Here is a 22667-nt window from a genome sequence, read left to right on the forward strand (position 1 = left end):
ATGCAGGAAGTACTTTATCCACTGAGCCATCTCCCCAACCCCACAACCTTGCATTCTTAAGTACTCTGTAGATAGCATTACATACTCCTGGGATCCAGGGATAGAGTGACACCGGGCAGGACAGGCTTAAAGAGGTAAAGGAAGCAGATCCTTGACTGAGTGGGAAGGCTGTAGAACTAAGGATCTACTGTAGGAACATTGTCAAGTTTCTGACTTGAGCAAATAGGTGACAGATGGTCCAAGAAAAGAGAAAAAATTGAAGTCACTTTTAATTGTGTTGAGTTTAAATTTCCATGGACACAGTATAAATGCCACAAGGCAAAGAGCAGAGTTAAGAGGCAAATGTCTACAGTGACTCCTAGACTCTGTATTGGTCTTTATTATGGGGTAAGTGCTAATAAGATGTTCTTGATTACAGGCTCACCAGGACCCAAGGGGAGTCCTGGATTCCCTGGTATGCCAGGCCCTCCTGGACAGCCTGGCCCACGGGGCTCAATGGGACCTATGGGACCATCCCCTGACCTGTCTCACATTAAGCAAGGCCGGAGGGGCCCTATGGTCAGTATCTCCTCGGAGACCCATGTAATACTGGGGGAAAATGGTTCTTGTCCTGTAAATTTATTTTTAGTTAAATCAGATGCTTGTGTCTTCTAGGGCCCACCAGGAGCACCAGGAAGACACGGCTCCAAGGTAAGTCTTGTAAATGGTCCGTGACAGCTACAGGTCTGTTTCTAGCCACTTGGACATCCAATGAAGCTTGGCAAACCCCATTTACCATTGAAAGTTGAGACACAGATATACAAATTGAGAATGACAAACCCCACAGCCTATAATGCTTGAAAATCCTAAACTTTTAAAGCATATGCAACATTGTGGGGGGAATGAATTTCAAGCTGGGTGTTGTGGTATAAGCCTCATGTAGTTATGATTACACTCATATTCCTCACTAACCTATGTTTTTTAGAATGGCCTCACTTGTTTAAGTGGAGAACCACACAGAGCTCCATTCTATGCAAGCACTGGCTTCTTTCTAGAGCTGACAGCTGCTTGTCTCAGACAGCAGCTGGTGGGCCTTACTTTTGAAAGGTTGGTGTTTCACACACTTCCCAGAAAGACAAGATTCCTCATCAGATCTGGTTTGAAAATACATTAGCCTTGTGAGAACTCAGCAGCCAAGCCACTCAGCCCAAGCTTGCCAGTTCCAATAAGAGATCCCCTGAATCCAGCTCCAACTCTGAATTTATTCCCTGCAAGAGGACGGTTGTGGGTGGTGGGTGTCTAACCAGAGACAGTGGTGCTAACATCTGCATGCTCCAGAATGCTAACCCTCACCTTTCGGTTTTAGGGGGAGAGAGGAGCACCTGGGCCCCCAGGGTCTCCGGTAAGTTGCACTGTCTGTCCTGCTTACCCAATGGGGATGCTCTCCAGAGTGTGGCACTCATAAAATAGTAGAGCTGGGGCTGGTGAGATGACTCAGTGGGTAAAAGCACTTGCCATCAAGCCTGATGACTTGAGTTCAATTCCCAGGACCCAAATGTTGGAAAGAGAGAACTGACTCCTGCAAATTGTTCTCTGACCACTATAGGAGTGATATACATATCCCTACACAAATAAATAACATTTAAACATGTTAATGGAAGTTTCCATGCCAACAGCCAGCTCCCAAATAACCACACAGAAACATTATTAATTATAAATGCTCAGCCCATAGCTTAGGCTTGTTACTAACTAGCTCATTCAACTTAAATTAACCCATTTCTATTAATTTACATGCTGACACATGGCTCATGGCTTATTACCTCATTTTCTACATGTCCTGATCCCTCTATGTTTGGCTGGCAATTCCACCCTTCTTCTTCCCAGTGCTCTCTCAGTCTTGCTCTCCCACCTAACCTCTTTCTGCCTAGCTATTGATCACTTGGCTCTTTATTAAACCAATGAGAGCAGCACATCTTCACAGTATACAAAGGGTTATTCCACAGCATGTATGAGTGGGTCTTAGTAGCAGAAGACACATTCAGCTGTCACTCAGGCAGTCAAGTCTGTGGTTAGGAAGAAAGCTGTAGATGCCTTAAATGCCTTAAATTTTTAAAATTTGTTTCCTGTTGTTACTTTTTCCTTGATCTTGATAATCTTTATGTGAAATATGTCCTCTGAAGCCCACTACGCCAGGAATCCATTTTCAAATGCATCATAAGATGTTTGAAAGAAGGGCTGAAGAGATGGCTTAGTCAGTATAGTACATGACATTCAGGCAAGGGGAACTGAGTTCAGTCCCCAGAGTCCAAGTGAAAAGGCCAATATTAGTAGAGTGCACTTGTAATCCTAGCTCCGAGGAGGCATTGCATAAAAATTAAAGCTTGCCAAATATTATACATGATGAAGAATATCTAATAATAGAATAAAGAAGGTTTGATTAGGATCTTTCTAGACAATAAGGAACAACATATTTTCAGCTTCATTCAGTTGTTCCTCTTATAAACATATTAATAACTTCATTATTTTTTAAGAAAGAGCAGAAAACATTTTAAACTCTTCCTTCCCTCTAAGCCCTTTGCATTCACTCCATTTAAATGTCCACGTCTGAGCCCAGTGGAAGCCTGTGATGGTGAATCTGCATTTTACAGGTGGGGAAAGCTTAAACAGAGACATCAGGTAGTTTGCCATGGCCACACAGCTCGGAAGAGGTTGGTTCAAATCCAGCAGAATCTTAACCTCTTGACCACTGTACTGACCTCCAGGTTTCTTTGGGAACTCCCCTGAGAAAGGAGAGGTGACTGTGTCACCAGTGTCCATGTGTGAGAAGAGGGACTGGGGGGACAAGCCTGAGGATCCCAGGCTGCTCCTGCAGTCCTTAGATCTATCTACTCTATTTAGGCTACAGAGTTGGTTAGAAGGTCATCACCCATGAGCCACAGGACTCACAGGAAGCAAATCTGCAGGATGCTGATGTAACAAGTAGGTATAGCTTCACAGCTTTGATTCCTCCCACGCACACAGGGACCCCCGGGTTCTTTCGACTTCCTGCTGCTTGTGCTGGCTGACATCCGAAATGACATTGCTGAGCTGCAGGAGAAGGTGTTCGGGCATGGGACTCACTCTTCAACAGAGGACTTCCCCCTACCTCAGGAATTTTCCAGCTACCCAGAGACTCTGGACTTTGGATCTGGGGATGACTACTCGAGAAGAAGTGAAGCGAGAGACTCTGAGGCCCCCAGGAACTTTTATCCATAGCACATCCCATGTCTTCATGTCACCAGAAGAGAAGCATGGCTTCGCCCAGTCATTGCATCTGAAGGAAAATACCACTGGAGGCCTAAAGCCTTTGTCTGTACTGTCTTCCTACCCTCTCTTTTCTCTGCTTCCAAATCCTGTTTTCCAGGTACCATGCACATCACACTAGCAACAGGAGATGTGATGGTTAACATGCTCTTCTTGAAGAGCTGCTGGGTGGTTTTCATCAGGACCATCCTTGACATCCTAGTTCTCAGACTTTGAGTTTTCTAAGTAATTTCCCCACAAGATCTTAAATTTACACAGTGCCAAAAGGGGTAGGGGAGAACGGCAAAGTGGGCTCTTGGAAATGTAAGGCCTGTTCTAAAAAGAAAATTGTGTTCAAAATACTTAACTGTTCGCCCTTTACAGTCGGGAGTATGGCTCTTCAGTTAAAGGGGGGTTGAAGGAGCACAATGTAGATTGATGTTGATTTTAAAAATGATTTTTCCTTCAAAACATCACAGATATCAAATTCTGCAAATTCCTAGGAACAATTTCAACACAGCAACGCAACTGGCCCCTCTGTTGACATGAGCAAGCGAAACTTCTAGACCTGAACCAGAGAAGTGTGGAATAAAGTGAAGTTCCAGGAATGAGGGCCATACAGGAAACCTTAACTCTGGGCCATGTATGTGCCTAGAGTGGTGGTGTCTGTCCTGTGGCTTGGCGCCTCAGAGGCTCACGCCCCGGTGGTGCCTGACAATGAGGCCAGCCCTGAGCACTCCCTAGGGCTCCATGGAAGAGAAAACAAAATGCCAGCAACATAGCTGACTTCTACAGGTAGCTTGATGTGCTGAGGCTTAATCCCCCTTTATAATGGGAGGTTCCAAACAGCAGGATGGTGACCCAAAGGTCACTTAGGAATGGTCTCTTCCCAGTTAAGAGACATGGCAGCAACTGGAAAAAGCTACATCTAACAAAAGTAAATAGTAGGATGGACCTCCTGGAGAGAGGTTTCCTTGGACAGCCCCTGCTCCATACTGACCCAAGCTGCCCCCTGGTGAGCTGTGGAAATGAGCCATGAGATCATCAAAGAAGGGACCCCAAGAGAGTCAGCATGGACTGTGTACATCACTGACTCAGTTCCCCGTGGCATGGGGCAGAAACAAAATGTTTCTCACCACAGGAAAAGGGAGAAGGCTGCATTCCATTTCCTGTTCGTTGGATGAAGACACCTGGCAGAGTGGATGGGAACAAGGACACCACCTCAGACTCTGCACTCTTTGTTGAACCCAAGATCCCCTGGTCACCAAAAGAAAACAGGAAGTTGAAGTAGCTATTGGACACTGAAATATTAGCCTCCCTGTGTGGCACTGAGCCACTGGGGACATCTCCTGCTCTATGTAGGTGGTGTCATGTGCTCCTGCTCTATTTACTTAATTGTGTTGGCCGCATCCTTACATCCTTTGTTAGTGTGCGATACTATTTCTAGATACTGTTGGGAGGCTGTAGAAGGCCCATGGCTAGACTTTTTTCCAAAAGCTTCTTCACAGAGCCCTAGTTGACAGAGGGGAAGGGCTGTTTATCAAAGGCTGCTTGCTAACTCCCTCTCGAGCCTATTGACCATCTCAGTCCATCTTCTGATTCTTGAACTTCACTAAACCTATCAATCACTTAGTGTCATTTGTGAAAAGGCACATTCCTGGGTCTACTGCTCAGTTTGTCTCATTAGCCCTGGAAAGGAGGCCAAGACCCCAGGTTAGCCACAGAATGATCACACTTTGAAATAGACAGTCTCTTGAGACAAGTCCGGAGCCTTCTTAGAAGGGAATGGTAGAAAACCCCAGTCAAGGGGAACACAAGAAACAGGCTGGTGGCCACTGAGGGTGGCTGGACTGTTTGCTCAGCTCTAGTCCAGGCAGTTGGCCTCAGCTTTCTTCAAATTGTTCCCACCTGCTCGACATACCAATACTTCTGTTGTCCTGCGTGAACTCCAGGGAAGCCAATCCTCATTTTGCTTTGTGATTTTACATTTCTAATTTTTTCTTTTCTTCCTTCCTTCTTTCTTTCCTTCCTTCCTTCCTTCCTTCCTTCCTTTCTTTCTTCCTTTCTTTCTTTCTTTTTTTGAGACAGGGTTTCTCTGTGTGGCTTTGCGCCTTTCCTGGAACTAGCTTTTTGTAGACCAGGCTGGCCTTGAACTCACAGAGATCCGTTTGCCTCTGCCTCCTGAGTGCTGGGATTAAAGGCATGCGCCACCAATGCCCGGCGATTTTTTTTTTCTTGAGGCAGGGTCTCTCTCTGTAAACCTGGCTCTCCTGGACTAGGCTGGTCTCGAACTCAGCGAGATCTTCCTGCCTCTGCCCCCCCCCCCCCCCGTTAAGTGTTAGAATTAAAGGTGTATGTCACCACACCTGGCTTCTGACCTCTTATACCATTCTCATTGATGTAGGACACTCTCCTTTTTTCCCTAGCTCTTTTCTTTCCTCTCAGTTAGGCTCTGACTAATTCTACCTCCTGAAGACATCTTTGTACATTATTTATTTTGATAAACATGATGAAAGCTCTTGGTCCACAGGCTAAAACCAAACACCACTCCATCCCACAAGTACAAAGACTTCAGGGGAAGAGTCAGAGCTTACAGCAGCTCCTCTGACCTGGTCCTGCTGCTGCTGCAGCAAATGCAACAAAGAGCAGAGGTATCTGAACACAGCAGCATGTCCCCAGGAGCTGGAAATGCATTTCCTACGCACCCAGGCAGTACGGCTTCTCCCGCTTCTGGTGCCTCTCTCGGTCATATCGGTACCCCGGGTAACAAGTGCACAGCACCCGTCCGAAGTTATCGGTGCATTGCTGTTCACAGGGAGCTTGGGCACAGATGTCATAATCTGAAAGAGAAGAGCACACTCACATCAGCCTCAGCATGCACTGAGGGACCCAGCCCTAGCCTGGAACAGAATTGGGGGGGGGCGCTCTTTGCCAAGGGTTAAATGTGAAGTGTGACTGGCTCCCTTTGGAGAGCTATTGACTCTTTCCAAGCTTCCGAGAGTGCTACCATGGAGTGTTTAATGCAGGGTATTTCTGTGACTAAAAGCAAACATCACTTGGGTTTTCTTCCCTGGGTCACCCTATCAGCCTTCTGCTTTCGTCCACTATCCAGAGCGCCAAGATGTTTAGGCAGCCAGGCTCTGCAGCATCACTGGGGTCTGTTTTACCTTTCCCTCCTAATGACACAGAGAGTGTATTCCTCCCAGCAGTATGTCGGTTGGTGGGAGGAAGACCTTGGGGTTAGGCAGGCTCTGCGAAGTAGCAGGAATACTTTGGAGTTGTGGGGAACTTTTCAGAGCCAGTGGTGGCAGGTGCAAGTGTAAAAGGTGTGCTCACAGGAGGGTTGATCCTGCATTTGGAGAAGAGGACTTGTACACATTTGAATGGCCACAAATGTCTTAACAGCCCAAAGCCCGTGTAAGTTTCAGTAAGTAGAGTAAGTTTGCTATTACCCAAAGAATTAGGGCATGTGCTCCCCTGGGCTCTGATGAACTGGCGTTTAATGCACCTCTTGAAGGGCCTTTGGCTCTGAGTCAGTAGCTCTGGCTCAGCGTTTGCTCCCAGCCCAGACTCAACATCTCATTAATCACCGCTGCTCTCCTCAGGTGCTGACAGATGCAGTCTCCTTGGACAGAGAGCGAGCCTGGCTCTGTTCTGCTCTGGTATATATGAAGCCAGACAGGTGGGCTGTCAGCTCCTGACACAAGCTGAGTTAGCATGACAAGGGTCATGTCCATCTCACGATGAGCTAAAACTGCCCTTACTAATCACTCCTCCCTACAAGGATGAGTCCAGGTCTCCTCTGCCTATATGGGCTCTGACCAGCCTTGCACACCGCTTTTGGTTAGATAGGATTTTCTCAATGAAATTCTAGGTTCCTTTGGCTCGAGAGCCAGGTCTCAGCCTGGGTGGTGAGTGACCCTTTCCTACCAGTGCTCACCATCACTGGGCAGCAACCAGAGAGAGGAGGAAAGGCAGAGTGCCTGCCTAAAGGACTTGTGCCAACCGCGGCACCCAGCAAGGCTTGCTTTGAGAAGCAACCGTCCCAGTGCCCCCTTCTACCCCTGCTCCCCTGGGGTGTCTCTTCCACCCTTCCAGTGAGTTGTGTTTCTCATATTCACCTCTGCATCTCACAATGGCCACGTCTTTCTTTTAATCACACCCTGCTGACTTCCGGTTGTGCAAGAGATGTGTTGTGTCTTCATCACCTCCCTGCACCCCTTTGAACAACATACTTCTTTCCCCATTTAGTCAGCAATTCTTGAGGATTTTAGTTGAATAAGACTTCAGTGTTTGCAAAACAGTGACATTATGAAAGCTGTTATCTGCTGAGTTTAGACATGGACTCTGACCATTTATTTTTTGGGAGCCCCCCCACTCTGTTTTTGCTTCCCCAGAATTAAGATAGTCCCGGTGACCCTGGTGTATGTTTGGGGGTTGCTAATGATTTCAAACCTGCCTCACCTCCTTTTCCATGGCTACTTTTGGACCTGGGTCTTTGGACACTTTTATTTTGGTAGCCACTGGTCTTTTAGGCACTGTGGTTAAGGGACTCTGGGGAAGGGGAGAGAGCACACATAGTCAGGATGGACACATAGAAACACAAAGACAGGGAGCTTGCAAGAGGAAGGGGGGCTGGGCATGTCTGCTTGTTGTCTGGACTTCCTTTTCACGGGAGTCTCATCTCTGTCTCCCTCCTCCTTCCTCACACTAGGAGAGTGTCTCAACAGTGGTAGGAAATGCCAGTGAGTAGTGTTCCTGCCACAAGCAGAATCAGCTGCATTATATCCTATTTCATGGGTTCCAGATCCATGGGTCATATTCTCAGAGTTCAGAGCAACAATCCTGACCGTCTAGTGCCTCAGACGTCTAGGCTCCCTCCAGAGATACTGTCGTAGCCAGAGTTACCATTGTAGCTGTCATGAAACCACAAAGCAACTTGGGGAGCAAAGGGTTTATTTGGCTTACACTTCCACATCACAGTTCATCATCAAAGGAAGTCAGGACCAGAACTCAAATAGGGCAGGAACCTGAAGGCAGGAACTGATGCGGAAGCCGTGAAGGAGTGTTGCTTACTGGCTTGTTTCTTATAGATTGCTCAGCCTGCTCTTTTATAGAAACCAGGACCATCAGCCCAGGGTGGTAAGCACCCATGATAGACTGGGTCCTCCCACATCAATCACTAATTAAGAAAATGCCCTACAGGCTTGCTTACAGCCCAATCTTATGGAGGCGTTTTCTCAACTGAGGCTTCCTCCTCTCTGATGACTCTAGCTTGTGTCCAGTTGACAGAAATCTAGATACTCTCCCTCTGAGCTTGCAAGTCTGAATTGGTCCACTGTCTGTCTTTGCTCCCCTGGGCAGGGCTGGTAGCCACTGCCTGCCCCTTTTAATCTCTGTGGTGCTTAATGTTTTCCTTTGGCTTTTTAAACTCTCAATGCCCCCCCCCCAAAATTCTTCCTATCAAATCCTCTCTGTTAATCAGTTATTGTTGTCCTTTAGGATTTAACTTTTGGTCCACACAACACAGATTCCGCAATGCTGTTACTAATTTATCCCCAGAGAAAATTTTGGAAATCTCTTAAAATGTCTAAGGTGTTTGGGATATATTAGTGACTTAATCTTGGGGAGGTTCCCCCAAACAGGCATGTCCAACCTTCAGTCCCCATATAGGCCACATGTGTCCCTGGATAATTATGAATATAACCTAATATATTTGTAGATGACATCATGTTACACTGTCAAAAGGGTGGACACCCCTGGTGGAACATTCTGACTTCTTCCCATTAAGACAAGGTATGTACTCACTCATAAGTGGATAGTAGATATAAATCAAAGGATAACCAGGCTACAATCCACAGTCCTAGAGAAACTAGGTAACAAGGAGGACTCTAAGAGGGACACATGGGAGCTGGGAAGGGGAAATAGATGAGATCTCCTGGATAAACTGGGGGCAGGCTGGGGGGACATAGAGGGGGTAAACTGGGGTTGAGTTGTGGGAGGGATGGAGGAGAGCAACAAAAGAGATATCTTGATAGAAGGGGCCATTTAGGGGTTAGGGAGAAACCTGGTGCCAGAGAAACTCCCAGGAATCCACAAGGATGACCCCAGCTAAGACTACTAGCAATAATGGAGAGGGTTCCTGAACTGGCCTTCTCCTGTAATCAGACTGGTGACTAATTGTCATCAGAGAACTTTCATCCAGTAACTGATGGAAGCAGATGCAGAGATCCACAGCCAAGCATTGGGCTGAGTTCTGGTAGTCCAGTTGAAGAAAGGGAGGAAGGATTATATAAGCAAGGTGTGGGTGGGTCAAGATCATGACATGGAAACCCAGAGAGACAGCTGACCTGAGCTAGTGGGAGCTCACAGACTCTAGACCAACAGCCAGGGAGCCTGCATCGGACTGACCTAGTCCCTCTACATGTGGATGACAGTTGTGTAGCTTGGTATATTTGTGGGGGTCCCTATCAGTGGGTTCAGGATCTATCCCTGGTGCATGAGCTGGCTTTTTGGAACCTATGCCCTATGGTGGGATGCCTCTCTTGGCTTTGATGCAGGTGGGAGGAGCTTGGTCCTGCCTCAACTTGATATGCCAGGCTTTGTTGACTCCCATGGGAGGCCTGCCCCTTTCTGAGGAGTGGATTGTGGGGGTGTACAAAGGAGATGGGGGGAGGGAACAGGAGGAGAGGAGGGAGGGGAAACTGTGGTTAGTATGTAAAATAAATAAAAATATTAATAAAAACGACGTATGTGATTATCTCTTGAGGGACACCCCTGTCTTTTTCCATTCACACTTTATCTTTTCTGATTTATTCTCTCAATTCAGTAGGGCCTTCTGTCTAGTGTATTTCCGAAAAAGGCCACAGAAGTTGAGTTGAGCTCACACATATGTAAAAATGACTGTCAACACGTGGGAGTGCTGAGAGCTGAAACCTGTAGCTAAGGCTGGACAACTTGACATCGTTGTTTGAAGGCACTGCTCTCTTGTGTCCTACGGCTAAATCCTAGTCTTTCTATGTCGAACGAATTTCTTTTTATTCCCTTTTGAAATTTTTCAAGATTTCTCTCTTTTACTTCTAGTGTACTAAAATTTCATAATGTATTTACTATATGTGGAACTAGGTCAATCTTCAAAGGGCCCCTTTTACCTAGAAACTCATCCTCCAGTTCTGCAGAAGTTTCTGGATTTGCATCTCTGAGGCTTACCGCTCCTGTTCTGGGTGGAATCATTAGGTACCTGGACGTTCCTCTAACAGTCTCGTGCTTTCTTTCTAGGTTTCATTCCTTTGATATTTTTGCTCTAGTTCTTGGGAAATTTCCTTCATTTCATCTTCCAGCTTTTGCATCATGTTGCTCATTTCTAAGGACTCTTTATTCTCCTCTGTTCCTTTTTAGTAACAGAATGTTTCTGTCCCATGGATGTTGTGTCGCCCCCCCACCCCCAAAGCCTAAATGGTAGTATTTTGAAGTGTTCTCCATGTAAAGTCTGTGTTTTCTCTAAGGCTCTTTTCCTCATATGTTTTGCTCTGAAGACTTCTGCTTTAATGTCTGGAGACCCTTTGGTGCCTCTCTTGCTTAATTATGATTTATTAACCATGGCTCTTTGCATATGGGGTTGTATAGCCCTAGGCCTCACTATAAATGACCTGGGTAGAATGCTGGTGCCAGGTCTTTTGCATGAGCCATCTGGTATACCCAAGGATAACATTTCTAAATCGTTGCCTGAGAATAAGTCACTGGAACTCAAATGAACAGAGAAGGCTGTTTGAAAAGGCAATGTGTGAGCATGAGCTGAATACCTGCTTTAAGTACTGGACTCTGTCTCTGACTGTCTCTGAAGCCTGTGCTTTGCCTTCTCAGAAGAACTGTCTTGACTCTCCTTGTCTGGTCAGGCAAGGGTCAGTGTTCTGTCTGAGACAGAACAAGATCCGGGAGGGCAACTCTTAGCCAATTCTTCTTTTCTTTCTGTTTTTGCTTTTGCATGTTTGTATGTTCATGTGTATGGAGGCCGATGGTCACTAGTGGGTGTCTATCTTGGTCACATTCCACCTCATTTATTGAGAGAGGTTCTCTCACTGAACTTGAAGGCTCCCCAAATCTGGTAGACTTGCGGAAGAGTGGTCCTCAGAACCCCACTTACCTCTGTCCCTGAAAACACTGGGGTTACAGACATTATGCCATGTGGCATTTTAATGTGGGCACTGGGAATCTGAAGTCAGGTTCTCATGCTTGTACCATAAGCACGTTCCCTAACATAGTCATTTCCCAGTCCCCTCTTTTATTTCCAGTGATCTTGCCTGTCTGGTTTAGTATGAGGTCAGTTGTCCTCAGCCTCCCCTGGTGCTGGCCAGGGCTTCATTCTCCCCATGTTCCTAAGCTTCGTCCCACCCCAAGGTCTGTTCTCTAGCTTCCAACATTTTGTTGCTGATATCTGTTCTTTCTTCCCTTTTGGTCTTGTAGACTTACGTCTTTTCCACTTTGTAGGCTTTTGAACGGAGCAAAGGTAATGGATGGATGCAGTCCTTTGTTTCCAGAGCCTGCCCACTCTCAGTCCCGCAGCTTCTATCTTTAAATTGTGTCTTCTTTCTCTCTTCTCGGTGCTGTTTCTCTTGGCATTATTCTCATCCAGACTCCGAGACTCCTGTGTCAACAGCACCGTCACCAAGATTCTTCACCTTTAAATCCACCGTATAGAATGCTGCCAGGCCCTCCTTGTACGGGTGAGCTCTGTGTGGCTCAGTCCTTGCTCAACTCACCCAGGCCTTCCATATGTGTAAAGGATCCCTAATCTGAAAACTTCAAACATTCGGAGTCCATGATGCTTTTGGATTTTGAAGTCTTTCAGATTTCTAGATTAGAGATGCTCAAAACAGTAAGGTCTGTGCAAATATTTCCCAATCCAAAAACTCTGACACATGAAGTATTTCTGGCCTTGAGCAGTTTAGACAAGAAGTATTCCGCCTGCGCTCACCAGCTTTAAACCATTGCTTAGTCTTGTGTTTGTGGTCTGGCGTTATAGCCCTTGAGACTTGTCCAGACTTCAGTCTTTATGAGTCCTAAGACTTCAAAAGCCTCAACTCTCTTTCTTTGTCCCGTGTCGTAGTCACACCTCTTACCTCCACACAAGTTTTCACCTCCAATTAAAGTCCAGCCAGCTCCTCCACCTTTATCCTCAGTGCTGTACAACTGGTAGTCTAGAGCGGTGGTTCTCAACCTTTGGTGGTCAGACAACCCTTTCACAGCGGTCGCCTAAGACCATCCGAAATAACAGATACTTACATCATGATTCATAACAGTAGCAACATTACAGTTAGGAAGTAGCCATGAAACAATTTTACGGTTGGGGGTCACCACAACACGAGGAACTGTATTAAAGGGTCGCAGCATTAGGACAGTTGAGAACCACTGTTCTACACAGTTTTCGAGCGACATTGTCAAGGCCAAGTCTTTCTTGACCCCCAACATGGTCTAGTTTGTCTCATCAAAACCCACAAGGCTCTTCTCTATCACTCACATGTCCTTCCATTTTTATTGAGCAACTGATTTCCTCACCTGCCCAACTTGAACATTCTCAGTTATGATCCTCGGGGTTTTGTTGTTTAAACACAGCATCTTGCTATGTAGCCCAGGCTGGCCATAGCCTGGAGTGAATTTTTGTCCCAGCCTCTCTGGTGCTGGGATTACTACGCCCAGCTTGACCCCAGGGTCTTGACATTCCTATCTCTTCTCTTGTCAAATACTAGTAACAAAAATACTGACACTCATACCACAGTGTTTTCATAATAAGCCTAAATGCTACATGAGGGACAATGTCTAGGGAAAGTGACAGTGACTAGGAAAAGCTCTCCCTACTTGTCTGGCCCCTTGTTTCTAGTTATTACTACGGTTTGCCTACCTGTCAGGGGATGATTCCCCTGGGATTAACAGTATGGTTCCCTCCTCAGATGATGCTCAACCCACACCTGCTGAGCCAGAATGAACCCAAGCAAACATCCCCTTATCTCACTTATAATAGGAGTCAGAAAGTACTTTCTGGAAAGGACCAGACCTTACCTTGGGTGTGCAGTCCTCTATTTTGACCACTCAACCTTACTGTGACCATGGAAAGAGGCCACAGGAAGTACTTAAGAGGATGGCTATGTGTGCGCTTCAACAAAACTTCATTCCAGAGTTAGGTGGCCAGGTGGACCCACAGGCTGTAGAGTATGAATGGCAGGCAGCAACACCTGCATTGTCCAGAAACAGCAGGTTTGCTTAGAAATTCTAATCTCTTTCTGCTTTTCGTGGTCTGGAAGTCAGCTCAGCTGGGCCACTGTCCCCGAATATTTGGTCTGGTGAAAGATCCCTCAGGAGGACGTATGCATTGTGAGTCAGTGTCCAATAGACAGTGAGCTGGCAGTGTTCTCCCTTCACCACAGAAAGTCAGTCTTTTTCTATTAAGCCTTCCTGCACCATGCACCATGAATATAATCTGCTTTGTTGAAATTTGTGGGACCTAAAGGTGAATCTCAGCCTAGCAATACACAGGAGCCATTGTACCCATACCACATTCTGCTTCATTTACTGCGCATCTCCCTGTCTGCCCAACTTGCACATTCTCTCCATGCTCTTATGGCTGCTGCTTCTGTGGCTTCACGCTCTGCCAGCCTAGTTGCCTCAACTCCAAATGGAGCATGCTCCCTCTAGGAAGGAGAGGAGTGATTCCACTGAGCTCTTGCCAGGGCACTGGCTTCCTCATGCCTGTGTCCCGAGCCAAAGAAAGAAGTCACTGTGCCCAGAGACAACTGGTTCTAAACACTAAGTGAAAATCATTTTGTTGGTCTGCAGAAGCCAAGCAAGTGTGTATGGGATATATGACCCAAGACTAAAGCCAACAGAAATCTACACCAGTTTAGGTAGGGTCAATATTTTAGATGCATTAGGAATAAAGGATAGGGATCACCTGACCATGTAATAAGAACTATGAGTAGGTGAGGGGAAGCATTTATTAGGGTAAAAGCAATAGGAATGAATGGTGGAGAAAAGCAGTTATGAAGAGCAGGTATGACCATAGGGGCCAGTAATGGAAATGAGGCCTATGGTTGTCCTGAGTATTCATTTCTTCTCTCGTGAATATCCGTAAGTATCTATATGCAACTCTCTTTACTCCCTTTCATATTGTGGGTCATAAGATGTACTAACTTCATATTAAAGCATTTAAGCACTGTTCATTTTTAACACTATAGTGTTTAAATTATAGAATATCAAGGAGAAATTTTATCATTCCTTTGCAGCTTCCTCAGGGAAATGGTTAGGCTGTTTTCACACAGCATCATGGTATCATGTATCATGGCCTGGTTACTTGAAAACCAGATATCCCAAAACTCAGTCAAATATTTATTCTAAGATGTTTCTGTGTTGGTTGTTTTGTTTTTGAGACAGGGTCTTACGCTGTAGCCCAGAAATTCACCTTGAGGCAATCATCCTGCCTCAAACTCCCAAATGCTGGGTTTACAGGTGTGACCTCCATGTCCAGCTCATTTTTTGTGTGTGTCTATTTAGGATGAAATTAACATTTAAACTAGTCATCTTTGAGTAAAGCAGGTTATACTCCATAGTGAAGGTCAGCCTTGCCCAACGTTTGGAAGGCTGACCAATCTTATTGAAGAGGGATGCTGCCAATAACTTGCCGTTGGATGTGAACCATTTCATGAACCTGGTGGCTCCCACTAGACCTTGGGGACTTGCATCTCTACATTCTTATGAGCCAGTCTTAAAGGATACAACTTAGTTACAATAAATTTCTGTATGTAGATGTGTTTGTACACACATGTCACACTGATCAGCTCTGTGAAATCTTTTTTGAAGTCCTGTATGTGATTTGTATTCCTTATCCACTCTCCATCCTGCTTGGAGTCACAATCTCTCTCTGTAGTCTAGACAGGCTTGGAACTCAGTCTTACAGCCCAGGTTTTCCGGGAACTCTTTTTAAAGCAGAAGACTCAATTTTATTTGTTTTCTAATTATGTATCTGCCTATGTGTCTGTATGGGGAATGTGCATATGAGATTGGGTGCCCACAGGGGCCAAGAAAAGCGATTTTAGATTCCCTGGGGCTGGCACTGCAGATGGTTATGAGCTGTTTGATGTGGCTGCTAGAAACAAAACTCCAGTCCTCTGAAGAAGCAGTCCACATTTTTCACCTCTGAGCCATCTTTCCAGCCCCTTGACCTTAAGCCCTTGATCCTCCTGCCTGACTCCTGAGTGCTGGGATAACAACAGGCTGTTCCATCAGCCCTGGCTTTACTTTTCATTCTTGAGTGATAGAAACCTCTTTGCTAAAGATATCATTGTTAATAATGAATACAACCACCACTTCATTCTCTTGGATCAAGACAAATGAACATTAAACACGATTCAGGTGGAAAACAACAGAGCAAAGAGTTCTATACAACAATGTTTGGGCCTGCTTTCCTGGAAATATGCTGTTCTTTGTGCTACTACTTTGTGCTGCTGTCTTTAAGGTGAGGGAGGCTAAATTTTGGCCAAGGCATTTGAGACTTTAATACCTAACATTTAGAGAAATGCCACCTATGTAGTATCCATGTGGTTTTAATTAGGTTGAACAAAATCTTTACTTAGGATCTTAAGTTTATAAGGCCTAAACCTAATTTTCTTTTTCCCAAGCTGCAATGTAAATGATAGAGTTGGTAACCAAGAAGATCAGAGGTGTGATGGAACTCTTTTTTTTGTTTGTTTGTTTGGTTTTTTTTGTTTTTAGAGACAGGGTTTCTCTGTGTAGCTTTGGAGCCTGTCCTGGAACTCACTCTGTATCCCAGGCTAGCCTCGAACTCACAGTAATCCACCTGCCTCTGTCTCTGCCTCCCAAGTGCTAGGATTAAAGGCATGCACCACCACCGCCAGGTGGAACTCTTCTAACTTAACATGATTTTCCTCCCAGCCTGATTCTCACCTACAGAATCAACCAGCACAGAGTTCCTCAGTTCAGAGAGACCTAAGGACACATGGAAAACCATGCGTGAATCTATCTCCTAACAGCCTATGGTTCCCATGGTTACACCTATGGTTTAGCGATTTCTTTCATCTTCTGTAGAAGACAGCAGTAAACAGGAAGGAGTCATCTAATTCAAGACGATAGAGACATTTTGCTCCGTGAGATAATGCAACAGAATTAGCTTGTCTGGGATCCTAGTCCTCTAGAGAGATACAGTTTCTAGGGCAACAGTGAAGAGAGCTATTTTGTATACCCCATCTCCTGTCCCAACTCAGCCCAACTCTAACTAACCCATTGTTCTTCAGTCAGTCTTCCACGATAACACCTTGTTTGGAATATTTTGCAGCATTCCTCTATCTAAGCCCTGGGCAGCCTTCTTGATGATGACCTGGCTCAAGTCCTTTCCTGAACCTGCCTCTGTCTACTGATGCTTTGTGTTGTGTCCCCTTGTGAATATCTCTGCACTAAACATCTGCTGTGCCTACTGAAGTTATCAATAACTATAGCAGTAGTCATTATTTATCAAGGACTGCAGGACTCAGTAATAAGTAATATAAGAATCAGCCCCTGTCTCAAGTACTTTATATATGGCAAAATTCTTTAAACATGAGTATGATTTGGTACCAAAACCTACCTGTAAAAACAAAGGCTTAAAATGTAATTTGCCCAAGATCCTATTAATAGCACATTAAAACATAATTAAAATCTGTTCATCTTGTTCAAAGTGATCTATCCGCTGTCTCTTTATTCTGAATCATGCGCCCAGAGAACCAGTTCATGCCTGAAACCTTTCTAATTTTAGGGCTGTGCTGTGTACTTGGTTAGCATTGCTAGAGTCCTCTAAAGAGGCTTGAAGCTTCATACTGGAGAGCAGGTAGAGAGTTGAGGAAGAGGATCATGTTACAGCTAGTGCATGTGATGCCAGAGAAGAGACTACAGTTTGCTAAGCATGGACCCAAAATCTAAGCATGTTGGCGGTTCACACAGAGCACACCACATAGAATCCAATTGTTGAAAAAGAAAATTATGATTATATCCATAACTAGACGTACATAATGTGTTTATAGCTAACACCCACTCTATGTGCATCCAAACTTTGTAGACCCTAGTGATTAGTCACGAAAAGGGGAGATGAAATCATCTATTTAATTACATACCTTCTGGAATACATTGTCCAAGAACAAATTTATATCCTTTGCAGCATTTTTTCCTAAGAGACAAACAAAAAAGCATCTTAGATGTAATATTGGGTTGGAAAATAAGGTTATTTATAGTTACTGATATTGTAAAACATAATGTGTCCAAAAAAAAAACAACCCAGATATAAAGTAGAGGTGGAGTGTTTTTAATACAATCTGAGGTTAAAAAGAAAAATACTAAAATCAGATGACCATATATCTTCCAAATACCAGGATCTGCCACATAATATATGAAACCAATCCTTTGGGCCCTATAAAGTAGATTAATTGCCCCTGGAGAACTATATAGTTTTTGTGTATAAATGAAGGACCACAGACAGGAGTAGATGAAGTCCTGAGCTACCACCTACATCTACTACCTTACATCTGATCAAGTAATTTGGCTGCTCCAGGAAAGCACCTACATTCTAAGCAAGCATAGATGCAATGTTGCTAGAAGATGCTTGTACAAATGTGATCCCCTCTGAATGGAGTATCAAGGACTCAACTCCCAGATGTTAGAACAATCTGACTTCAAAGTAGCTCCTTATCTATGGTTCAAAGACATAAAGGAAAATATACTTGTAACCAATTACAACAATTAAAAATTTCAGCAAAGAAACAGAAACTCTTATGACGGGAAAATCTAAGACTAGCCAGGTGGCTCAGTGAGTCAAAGTATCTAGCATGCAGCCTGATGATCTGAGTTCAATCCCTGAATCCCACTGTAGAAGGAGAGAACTGACTCCTGAAAGGTGTCATTTGACCTCTACATGTGTGGCACCCTCCCCCTTTCCTTTCTCAAATAATAACAATAGACAAAAGAAAAATTATAAAAATGGAAATTCTAAAACTATAAAACCTATCTAAACATTAAAAAAGAAACTTGTAAAACCCCAAACAAGTTCTGCCATATATATTTAACAACAACAACAACAACAACAACAACAACAACAACAACAAAAAACCCAAAAAAACAAAACCCAGAAATGATATAGGAAAGAACACTGAATTCACTGAATTAACTAACTGGGCATGATGGCGCATACTTATAACTCTAGGACTTGGGAGGCTGAGACAGTTGGATCCTAAGTTCAAGGCCAACCTGGGCTACAAAGTGAGATACTATCTTTAAAAAATAGTAAATCAGTAAACATATAAATAGTAATTATCCAATCTGTAAAAAAAAGACAAGTATTTGAACAATGAATGAAGATTCAGATTTAGGGACACATGGCTAGTATCAGAGGTCTGTCGTACTACTAAAGGGGATGTTAGTGAAATGAAGTAGAGTAGGCTTGAAAGAATTGTCAAAACCCCCAAAATTTAGTGAAACAAATTTACTGATTAAAGAAGATTATCAAGCACCATATAAGCTAAGAACACACACACACACACACACACACACACACACACACACACACTACACAGATTTAAGGGCCACAGTTTTTTAACTGAAATAGTAAGCTATAGGTAATCCAGGAGACAGTTGTATGGCATCTTTTAAGTGCTGCAAAAACATTCCTGTCAACCAAGAGTCCTAAATCCAATGAAAATCTCCTTCAAGAATGAAGAACTGAAGATATTTCTGATAAAACAAAGAATTAGTCACCAGCTATGCTGCTCTGTAAGACATACCATGAGCCCTACAGGCTAATGAGGAGTCATATCAGATGGAAACTTAAACCCACAGGAAGGGATCTTAACATCATAAATGGTAACTATCTACATACACATAAGAGGCTTTTAGTTTTAATTTCCATAAAGCAAAAATAGTCACATTGTCTTACAAGGCTTAGGATGCATTTGGATGCAGTTACTATGGTAATTAAGGGAATGAAAGAGCAGTACATGGATCTACATGATTACTGAGTTCCTCCCTTCCCATGAAAGAGCAAATACAGCCATCACTAGTGGAGATCAGCACGCCCTCTGCCTCTCTGTCTCCCACTTCCATCACCCCCCTTTTGCATTAGTTACCATTTTCATCGCTGTGACCCAGTATCAGAGAGGACTACCTTAGAGGAGTAAAGCTTTATTTGTTCATGGGTCCAGTCCACAGTGGCACAGAAGACATGACTGTGGCAGGGCAACATGAAGTTGTCACATTTCGGCTACAGACATGTAGCCTGAGTCAGGACCCAAAGCAAAGCTGGACTATAACCTGAAGGTATGTCTCCACTGACTTCTCTCAGCTAGGTCTCACCTCTTAAAGGCTCCACTGCCTACCCAGATACCATGAGCCTAAGGGGAACATTTCATATTCAAACAATAATGCCTTCCTTTCCCTCCCGGGGTCCACATAAGCTTTGTACCTTTTGCAGCATCCTACACCAAGGCAGAGGATAAATCAACATTCAGTGACTCTCTCAATCTCAAGATTATACCATGATATTTGCAGTTTACTATAAAAGCTAAACTACAATTTTAAAAGTTGATTTCTTTTTTAAAATTAAAAGAAGGTTATTCTGTTTGCAGTGCTATGCTGTGTTTCATCACATTTTCTATATGCGTAAGTTAAATAACATCCATCAGCTAGGGATTGCACCTTATTAGGCCATAGTATTACACCACTTGATGATGAGGTAGATGAAGAAGCACAAACTACTGAATGGAAAAAAATAGGCATTGTTTGGAGAGTAGACATGTTTAACATGCACAAAGCCCAGAATTTGAACCCCCCAAACCACACATACACACACAAAAAGAACCTAGGTGAGTGTTGCCTGTCTATAATACCAGCACTCAGGAGGTGGAGGCAAGGGAATCAAAAGTTCAAGTAACCTTTGCTACATAGTGAGTTCCAAGTGAGGCTGAACTATGTCTCTAAAGGAGAAAGAAAAGAAAAGAAAAACAACAGGCACCATCTGAGTCCAGAAACCATCAATGAGGTTAGAGAAGGCTTTTGTCTAAAAAGAATTTTACAGGTTTAAACTTATTCTTCCTTAATGATAAAAGTCCTGGAGAGACTACGGATACAAGGGACATACATAATTAAGGTGAATTACAGCAAGCCCAAATCCAAATCAACTTAAATGGAGAGAAACTCAAAGCAATTCATCTAAAATCAGGAACAAGACAAGGTTACCCACTTTCTTCGTACCTATTCAATATAGAATTTGAAGTCCTAGCTAGAGCAATAAGACAACCAAAGGCAATCAAGGGGATACAGATGGGAAAGAAAGAAGTCAAATTATCTTTATTTGCAGATAATAAGATAGTATGCATAAGTGACCCTAAAAATTCCACCAGGAAACTCCTACATCTGATAACATAGAACATTCCACCCCAAACTCCTACAGCTAATAAATGCTTTTAGCAAAGTAGCTGGATACATATTTAATACATGAAAATTGGTAGTCTTCCTATATACAAATTAGAGACTGAGAAAGAAACTAGGGATACAACACCTTTCACAATAGCCTCAAATAATAAAAAAATATCTTAGGGTAACTCTAATCAAGCAAGTAGAAGATTTGTATGGTAAAAACTTTAAGACACTGAAGAGAGAAAATGAAGAAGATATCAGAAGATAGAAAGATCTCCCATGCTCATGGATCAGAAGGATTAATATAGTAAAAATGGCCATCCTACCAAAAGCAATTTACAGATCCAATGAATTCCCCATCAAAATTCCAACACAATTCTTCATAGTACTTGGAAGGACTATTTTCAGCTTCATATGGAAACATAAAAAACACAGGATAGTTAAAATATTCCTGAATGATAAAAGAACTGCTGAAGGTATCACTATCATGGATATCAAATTATACTACAGAGCTACAATACTAAAAACAGCATGGTATTTGCTCAAAAACAGACATGTTGATCAACGGAATAGAATTGTAGACCCATACATAAGTCTATAGACCCATGGATACCTGATTTTTGATAAAGAAGTCAGAAATACACACTGAAAAAAGTCATCATATTCAACAAATGGTGCTGGTCAAACTGGATGGCTGCATATAGAAGAATGCACATTGATACATATTTGTCACCTTGCACAAAACTCTATTCCAAATGAATCAAAGACTGAAACACAAAGACAGATATACTGACCTGATAGAAGACAAATTATGAAATAGTCTTGAATTCATTAGACAATACTTTTTGGACAGAACAGGGTTAGCCATGGGCACTAAGAACAACAATTAATAAATGGGACCTCATGAAACTGAAAAGTTTCTGTATGGCAAAGGACACCATTATTAGGACAAAGGAAGCTACAGAAGGGGAAAAGATTTTTTATCAACTGCACAACAGGTGGGAACAAATACAGAGACCCATAGACCATGTGCAGAGAGTGAGAGACCTTGGAACACTCAACTCTAAATGGGTTGTTTCTATCAAATTTCTTCCCTGAGGCCTCATCCCCAGTGAAAGAGGAGGTAGGAAGAGTGCGAAAGCCAGAGGATGGAGGGCAGCAAAGAATCAAGGCTTTCTAGACACAGCAGTGTTGGGTGGACAAATGAACTCACTGAGGCAGCATGCACGGGTCTGCACCAGATGGGATCCTAGAGCTGAAAAGAGAAGTGGATACTTGCCCACACCCTAAACTCAAAAGTTATTTCTAACCGATAGCCACTTGCAAATTAAAAATTAGTTTTCTCAACAGAGTCTCTCTGGGAAAACCAACTATTCTTAAGGGTAGACTGTTCCATGTCCAGTAATAGATATGGCTGACAGAAAATAAACTCCATGGCATCTTTGGAGGTTCTTTGTCTAATAATGTTGTCAGCCCCCAATCATCCCACCCCACCTTTTTAAACCTTACAGATCATTTGTGTATATATTATGGCTTCTGGTTTGGGGTTTTCATGGGATTCCTGTGTGTGTGAACATGTGTGTCTATATGTGTTTCTTGTGCTTTTTTTTGTCTCCTTTTCTTGTTTAGATGTTTAGTCCTATTCCAATTTTTTTTGGTTTTGATTTATTTTATTATTATTTTTTAGATGCCTATTTGTTTTCTAAGGGGAGACAGAAAGGGGGTGGATCTAGATGAGAGAGCAGATAGGGAGGAAATAGGAGCAGGGAGAGGAAATCATAACCAAAATATATTGTATGAAAAAAAATCTATTTTCAATAAAATAAAATAAAGATAATTGTAACAGTCTATAATATTTGTCAAATCAACTCACATGATTCGTCTGTTTATAGAAGAAATTTTAGTAATTTCTTCTAAAAACGTAAGGTATATGTATAAACATAGGTGTGTACTCTCTAAATCTT

General features: G+C 43.4%; 1 protein-coding gene and 1 long non-coding RNA gene across 2 annotated transcripts in view; one reads left to right on the top strand and one right to left on the bottom strand.

Annotated features, from left to right (window-relative positions):
• The first annotated feature begins 520 nt into the window (after window positions 1-520).
• Window positions 521-1376, top strand: LOC118594646. The gene is made up of 3 exons (XR_004946394.1): window positions 521-558; window positions 655-690; window positions 1346-1376. It is a non-coding gene; the product is annotated as an uncharacterized LOC118594646 (long non-coding RNA).
• A 2156-nt stretch (window positions 1377-3532) lies between these two features.
• Ccbe1 (collagen and calcium binding EGF domains 1) overlaps window positions 3533-22667 on the bottom strand; it is a 226740-nt gene continuing 207605 nt past the window's right edge. Inside the window, exons 4-6 of the mRNA XM_036204489.1 lie at window positions 17415-17467; window positions 5967-6101; window positions 3533-3597 (exon numbers count right to left, since the gene is read on the bottom strand). Coding sequence (XP_036060382.1) covers window positions 3533-3597; window positions 5967-6101; window positions 17415-17467 — 253 coding nt within the window. The remainder of the gene's footprint in view (window positions 3598-5966; window positions 6102-17414; window positions 17468-22667) is intronic.

The sequence above is a fragment of the Onychomys torridus genome, chromosome 13 (genome assembly GCF_903995425.1).
Source record: "Onychomys torridus chromosome 13, mOncTor1.1, whole genome shotgun sequence".
Lineage (NCBI taxonomy): Eukaryota > Metazoa > Chordata > Mammalia > Rodentia > Cricetidae > Onychomys > Onychomys torridus.